This window comes from Mandrillus leucophaeus, unplaced genomic scaffold, assembly GCF_000951045.1.
Source record: "Mandrillus leucophaeus isolate KB7577 unplaced genomic scaffold, Mleu.le_1.0 Scaffold12, whole genome shotgun sequence".
Classification (NCBI taxonomy): domain Eukaryota; kingdom Metazoa; phylum Chordata; class Mammalia; order Primates; family Cercopithecidae; genus Mandrillus; species Mandrillus leucophaeus.
In genome coordinates, this window is record NW_012100320.1 from 1,076,883 (window position 1) to 1,084,561 (window position 7,679).

Genomic DNA, 7,679 nt, shown 5'->3' on the forward strand with positions numbered 1-7,679 from the left:
GCTGAATCCAGGCATTTTCCTTGCTGTCATAACTTTGTCACTTGTTATGTTCTATCCTAAGATGTTTCATCTATTCAGTGCACTTTTATTGCTTTTTGGCTCTGGGCAGTGTGATGCTAGGAGTACAGTGGTGAGTAAGGCAGCTTGGAAGCCGCCTTACTTCCATGAGCTGTGCTTAACCATGCCTAGAATGTCAGGTTCAGACCACGGCTTTATCTCTGGTGTTTAGGCCTAAGCCAAGCACAAGTTGGAGTCTTGAATTATGATGAAATCCAGTATGCTCAGAGAGTCTGACGGTTGAACAACTGAGATCGTGAACCCCAACTGGTAGATTGTAGGGTACCAGCTGCCATCATTCCCAACTCATTGCTTAAAAGATTCTTGTATTCCTGGAGTGGTGCTAGGGTGACAGAGCTGAAGGGGTGATAGCTGTCCCCACGCCTCCAGGAAGATGTGGTCTGAACCCACAGATCCCCTCACTGACATGCTGCCCTTCCTCCTTCACCACGACTCACTCTCCAGTGTTGGAGTAGCATCATAACTCATCCCCACAAGAAGAGTAGGGATTTCTTTGTAAAGCTGAAGTGTACCACTAACCATTTTGTGTGTATTTGTTCCGCACACTCCACCCTATAATACTTTTAAGATTGTAAAGGGTCATCGTTTTAATAAAAATAGCTGCCAGCCACTCTCTATTTTGCTTAGACTGGAATCAAAGGGAAGGGGCTTATTATATGTGCCAGGAAGACATTTGTTTGTCGTTTGTTTGTTTCCCCCAGGGAGGAATTTTAGGGATAAAAAGAACATCATAACAGGGATGATTTGGAATAGTTTACAGGTAATTCTGATTAGAGGCATCTTAGACACACATGCCTTTCTGTTGAGTAGTTTTTTGCATGCTAGGAATGATGTGCTGACACCATTTGCATGCTCATTTTCACTGGAGGGTGGGCAGGGGCACTTAGAATATGAGAGTAAATGTTTCGCTTGAATGTCTGGCTGTAGTCCATTGTATGAAGAAAGAGGGCATGGAAATATATTAAATAATATATTTAGATTTGAGGATTGTCTTTTAATTTATTTACTGCCTAGTCTTTCCTCACATTACTTCAGATAATTAGAAATTGTTGTTATTCTAAATAGTATTATCTTCCACATTTTGAAGGTAGAGATTTCTGTCTTTGTTCTCCTGTATACAATGCCAGTGTCTGACACGTAGTAGAGGCTCAATAAATGCTTGCTAAAGGGGTGAATCGGTGGGATATTTTAGACCTAGAGACCATCTTAGATAAATCTTTAGGAAATCCTGCTGTGCCTGAGTCTTGGATCTCTCAAGTCATCTGTTCCAGTGGGTTGCGGGGCCCGCCATTTTCAGCAAGTAGTGGTTATGGCAGGTTTAGTTTGGTTGATTCAGGTATGTGGCATGTTGACAAGCACTATACTGGAGTCTGTCACCATGTCACTTCAAACACAGCAGCATTCGTAGGCATAGCAGTGATCCTGATGGACATTTGGGCTTTGGGGAAAAACAGGACCATATCATTACATTATTAACATTTCTCATAGATCAGCACCATCTTCTGAATTCTTAGGAAGCTGTTCTTCTTGTAGATATATAGTAGATACATAAAGTTTTAACTGATACACTTGAATTTGTTTTTCTAACTGATTCATAATATCTTATTAGCTTAAAAACATAATAGGTGAATGATTTCTGCTATTGAAACTAAAGATATAAATTAATGATAACTGCCATTTATTGAGTCCAAGCTATGTCCCAGACTCTAGGTGAAGTAGTTTACACATATCTCAGTAGATCCTCAAAACGATCTAGCGTGGAAGAAGTATTGTCCTCATTCTGTAAATGAGGTCATGGAGACTGAGAGGAATAAAATAATGTCTACAGGATCTCCCAGTTAATATGTGCTGGAGTCTGAGTTAGGAGCCTCAGACTCTAGAGCTTGTGTTCGTAACACCACACCATGTTCACACTTTCTGTGCTAACCAGTGAAATGAAACTTCATGATGAAATGGCATGTATGATCTGGGTTGTTCACACAGTCCAAAGAATGGTAGAGCTAGGGCAATAATTTGGGTAATTTTAATATTGTAGGCAGCCAAACACATTGCATCAGGAATTATGCAGAATCCACTTTGATTTATTTTTATTGTGGTAAAATATACATAATAGAACATTTACCATTTTGACGATTTTAAAATGTATAGTTCTCTACTTTGACCTTTTTTTTTTTTTTTTTTTTTTTTTTGAGACAGAGTTTCACTCTTGTTGCCCAGGCTGGAGTGCAATGGTGCGATCTCGGCTCACTGCAACCTCCACCTCCCGGGTTCAAGTGATTCTCCTGCCTCAGCCTCCCAAGTAGCTGGGATTACAGTCATGCACCACCACGCTCAGCTAATTTTGTATTTTTAATAGAGACAGGGTTTCACCATGTTGGCCAGGCTGGTCTCGAACTCCCGACCTCAGGTGATCCACCTGCCTTGGCCTCCCAAAGTGCTGGGGATTATAGGCGTGAGCCACCACGCCCAGGCTGACCTTTATAAATAAAATTATTTACATTGAGACAATTGTAAAATCGCCTTTCCAGCATGTAACCGAAGTGAAGCGTTTGTATTTGAGGCTAGAGGAAGGGAGGATAGAGGAGTTGTTTGTCATTTAAACAATAATGTATGTTTTTCTGGTTGCAAAAAGGATACATATACTATAGGAAACTTTGAAAATCCCAAGAAATCATCTAAAATCCCACTACTCTGAGAGATATATTCTGTTAACATTTAATTTCCTGTATTCTTTGTCTATATGTATATGTGTGTTTTATATGGTATATATTTATTTATGTTTATATTTCATATTTACTTACAAAGTTGGAATCCAGACCTGGAAGGACTTTCCCCTACCATACTAAGGAATTTTAATTTAAATTTGAGTGTAATGGAGAGGTGCTAAAGAGATTTGATCAATGAAGTGATAGCTCTAGTGCCCTTATGGAAAGTGGATTAGAGGAGGCTAAGAATGAAAGCAGGGAAGCTGGATGTGGTTGCTCATGCCCAGAATCTCAGCAGCTCAGGAGGCGGAGGTGGGAGGACTGCTTGAGTTCAGAAGTTTGAGGCCAGCCTGGGCAACATAGCGAGACCTCGTCTCTTAAAAAAAAAACAAGAAAGAAAAAAAAAGAATGAAATTCATCAGGGAAATCAATTAAAGATGATGGGAATCCAGGTAAAGACTAATTTGTGAGAATCTGAATAAGGCTGTGTGTGTGATAGGTAAGATTCTGGAATATTTAGGACATTGGGTCTCCAGGACTTAGTGACTGATTGGCTATAGCAAAGAAGACAGCTCCCACATGTGTGCTTGGACTGGCTGACTGGGTTGTATTACTTTCACCAAAATGGTAATACAGGGACAAATAGAAGATTCAAAGGAGACAAGACAACCTCATGTTTTACTTTGTTGAGTTTGCCGTGATCACAGGGGTTATCTATTGGCCAATGTCCAGACAGTGGTCTCTCGAGTACCCCAGCCTAGCCCTTCAGCCTCAGCTTGTGCCCTCCACCCATTAGATCTGTGCAGCCTTGCCAAGCTGACTTTCTTTCACTCAATCCAGTGGTCTCTGGTTCAACATCAGTAAGAGATTTACAATGTTTCTGCTATTTGCCAGGTACCTGGGCTTCCCCTCTTCACCCTAGCTCCTAGTTCTTTGCCTAGTTTAAGTCTACTAAGTTCCCCGGCTTTGGCTTTAATGTCATTTCCTCAGGGAGGCCTCCCCTGCCCACTCCAGCCCCTCAACCAGATTCAGTTACATCCCTAGCATATGAGCTCCCCGTGCATCTTCATAGCAATTGTCAAAATTATGATTAGTTGTATAGATATTGGTTCATTGTCTGTTGTCTTTGCTAGCCATCTACAAGAGGAAGAGACCTTTTCTATCTTGTTCATTGCTAGTAGCATCTGGTATAGTATCAGGCACACAGTAGGTGCTCACTAAATATTTGTGTAGTAGATGGACAGGTGAGTAGTTCTAGCACTTAGTACAGAAGTGTGGTCTGGGGGTATAGATTTTGCAATAGCATACCGGTGTTAGTTTAAACATTTGGAAGGTAAACCTTTTAGAAATACCAGACATGGGCCGGGCGCAGTGGCTCACGCCTGTAATCCCAGCACTTTGGGAGACTGAGGTGGGCGGATCACAAGGTCAGGAGATCGAGACTATCCTGGCTAATATGGTGAAACCCCGTCTCTACTAAAAATACAAAAACTTAGCCGAGCGTGGTGGCGGGCACCTGTAGTCCCAGCTACTCGGGAGGCTGAGGCAGGAGAATGGTGTGAACCTGGGAGGCAGAGCTTGCAGAGAGCGGAGATCGTGCCCCTGCACTCCAGCCTGCGTGACAGAGGGAGACTGTCTCAAAAGAAAAAAGAAAGAAAGAAAGATATATCAGACATGGAGTCTTTAAAAATATGACGAGAATGCCTTTCATTAAACCAGTATAACAAATACATTGGATTTTAAGTGTCTGTGATGTACTTAGATAAATAGTGACATCCTATTTTTTGATCAACATATATTAAAAATAATTTTAAATCAGTGTAGTCTCAATCTTAGTAGAACAGTAGGAAGCAAGATAGTTTCTACTTGGAATAAACAAGTGCACAATGGAAGTGACGAACTCTTACTCCCAGTGTTATCTGTGTTTTGACTGAACACTCAGCCCCAGTTGGTGCTGATTGTTTTCATGTTAGGCCAGGTGGAAAGGGTGTCTCACCTTTACCACAATCACCAGTTCATTAAAGGTTAACAGTGAAAATGTTAACAGGGTTTTTATTTACATGGTGAGACCAGTGGAATAATGTATTTATTGATTTTTGTTTCTCTGTACTTTTCAAATTTATTATGAATCCTTTTGTAAAGGGAAAAATGGACAAACAAAAGGTTTCTGGAGGGTAGGAGTACATTGACATTATATACTATAACTTTAAATATATAAAGTACTAAATAAAGGTCTTTTTCCCCATTACAGGGCATTATGCTGGTCTATGACATCACAAATGAAAAATCCTTTGACAATATTAAAAATTGGATCAGAAACATTGAAGAGGTATGTGCGGAAAGAGAATGGTGACATTGGAGAAGAGTCCTGCTGGGTGCTTGTAAAAGGCTCCTCTGTCTCTGCAAGGCAGCTGAGCTGCTTAGAAGCAGGGCATGGGCAGGTTGGGCCTTCTCGCTCTGAAGAGCTCCATAAATCTCTGGTGCTGCCAGTCTGACTACTGGGGCATAGGGGAACAGAGAAATAATGTCACAAGATTTTAAGTTTGGGCCAGATATGGGAAATAATTTAATCCTAGATCACATTTTACACATGAATAACAGACCAGAAAGAAATGATTTGCCTGTGCTCATACAGCCTTTAAAAAGAAGAGCCAGGATTAAAACATCTGGTTCCCAACTTCTATCCCACCATGCTGTTTGGCTAGCAACAGTATCTCTTTACCCTGGCAACTTTTTACCCTTCTGACATTTTCTCCATCTTAGATATTTGAAGATTGTTTTAATCCCAGGATAATTGGTATTAAGATTTTTTAATGTCTTTGTCACTTAAGAAAGAAATCTGACTGATACAATTTTGTACATGTTTCTATTAACTTAGATGAATTTCTTTTTAAAATAGTTCAGAATCCAGAATGCCTTCTCCATTGGTTCACTCAGTACCAAGTTTTTGTCCTTCTTTGACCCAAATATTTGGAAATTTTGTCATTAGATCACCGTAAGCTTTATTTGTGTGTGTTCCACCTTCTTTCCAAACCTCGGGAAGAAGGTTTGCACAGGCTCTGTGAGGGCTCTTGTGCTGTAGCTTTGCCCCTCCTCCCATCTTTAAACTTTTCTCTGAATTAGGCCTTGTGTGAGTGAAAGATTATTTGTCTTATTAAATTCATGTGTTTCTGACAAGTTGGATTTGTCTAGTAAGTAATGGGTTTTTCTCAGGCTGTTTTTATAGCATGCTATTTTCTCCCTGCAGCATGCCTCTTCCGATGTTGAAAGAATGATCCTGGGTAACAAATGTGATATGAATGACAAAAGACAAGTGTCAAAAGAAAGAGGGGAGAAGGTAAATGTGAATGGAATGAATAAAGGTTGGATTCTACTCACATTAAGCATTTCTTTTCTTCATATTGTTTAATTATTGATTTAAGTTTTTTTTTTTAATCTGTGTTTTAATCCTTTTAAATTGGATATCAACAACAAAGAGATGTAATCCATACTTGAATGGTGTGAATTAGTATTCGAGATCCAGCTCCCTATACTGTGTGGTCATGACTCATTCCTAAAGAATTTGCTAATGTTTTCTGGGAGATACAAATTGGTCCTTTCTCAGATTCCTGCAGCTTAGAGTTCAGGCTGTTTCTTCCAGATCTGTGTGAAAATGCCCAGTTTTGAAGCTAAAGTAATTCATTCTTTTTTTAAAAAAAGTTACAGGGTAGGTGAAGTTTCAACAGGAATCATTTTCCAATTCATTTTTTCCCCTAAGAATATTTTACTATACATTAGCTTTAGGTTTTATGGATAAATTCCTTGTAATTGATCAAGCTATGGATGTCATTTATATGTTGTTTATGGGCATTTCTCTCTTTTGTGTCCTCCTGTAAAGCAAAGGGATATTTTGTGCACATATTTACTTCTGTGGCAGATTCTAAGTTGACTTAGAAGCTTCACTTTTTAAGTCTTGGAATTTTGCTTTAGCCTTTGAAAAAATTATATATGCAAATTGAATTTTCTTTTTTCTTTTCTTTTTTTTTTTTTTGAGACAGAGTCTTGCTCTGTCTTCCAGGCTGGAGTGCAGTGGTGTATTCTCAGTTCACTGCAACCTCTGCCTCCTGGGTTCAAGCAATTCTTATGCCTCAGCCTCCAAGAAGCTGGGATTATAGGCATGTGCCACCACACCCGGCTAGTTTTTGTATTTTTAGTAGAAACGGGGTTTTGCCATGCTGGCCAGGCTCGTCTTGAACTCCCGGCCTCAAGCAGTCCACCTGCCTCGGCCTCCCAAAGTGCTGGGATTACAGGTGTGAGCCACCATGCCTGGCCACATTTTGTTTTTCAATTTAACTGTGAACTTTTGCTAAAGACTTTTTTCCCCTAAAAACATTTACTTAATTTTAGCGTTGTAAATAAACTAAGAACTTTTTGAGGAATATATGAGAGTTCACAGTTTGTCTTAATAGAAATCAAAGCTTGAATACTTTAGTATTTAAATTTTTGTTCAGTTCTGGACTCATTTATTAAAAGTAATTAAGGCCTGGCACGATGGCTCACACCTGTAATCCCAGCACTTTGAGAGGCCAAGGTGGGCGGATCACGAGGTCAGGAGTTCAAAACCAGCCTGACCAACATGGTGAAACCTTGTCTCTACTAAAAATACAAAAATTAGCTGGGCATGGTGGCACGCACCTGTAATCCCCGCTACTCAGGAGGCTGAGGCAGAAGAATCGCTTGAACCCGGGAGGCAGAGGTTGCAGTGAGCTGAGATAGTGCCACTGCACTCCAGCCTGGGCAACAGAGCGACGCTCTGTCTCAAAAAAAAAAAAAAAAAAGTAATTAAAAGTCAGTATAGTTTTTTGTTTTTTATTTGAGACGGAGTTTCACTCTTGTCATCCAGGCTGGAATGCAATT

General features: G+C 40.1%; 1 protein-coding gene across 2 annotated transcripts in view; it reads left to right on the forward strand.

Moving 5' to 3' along the window:
- The window catches only part of RAB8B (RAB8B, member RAS oncogene family), an 87,026-nt gene that overhangs the window by 63,893 nt on the left and 15,454 nt on the right, over positions 1-7,679 (forward strand). Inside the window, exons 4-6 of one of the 2 annotated variants that reach the window (XM_011967754.1) lie at positions 780-838; positions 5,035-5,112; positions 6,031-6,120. In XM_011967754.1, coding sequence (XP_011823144.1) covers positions 780-838; positions 5,035-5,112; positions 6,031-6,120 — 227 coding nt within the window. The remainder of the gene's footprint in view (positions 1-779; positions 839-5,034; positions 5,113-6,030; positions 6,121-7,679) is intronic. The other variant, XM_011967743.1, reaches the window with a different exon arrangement.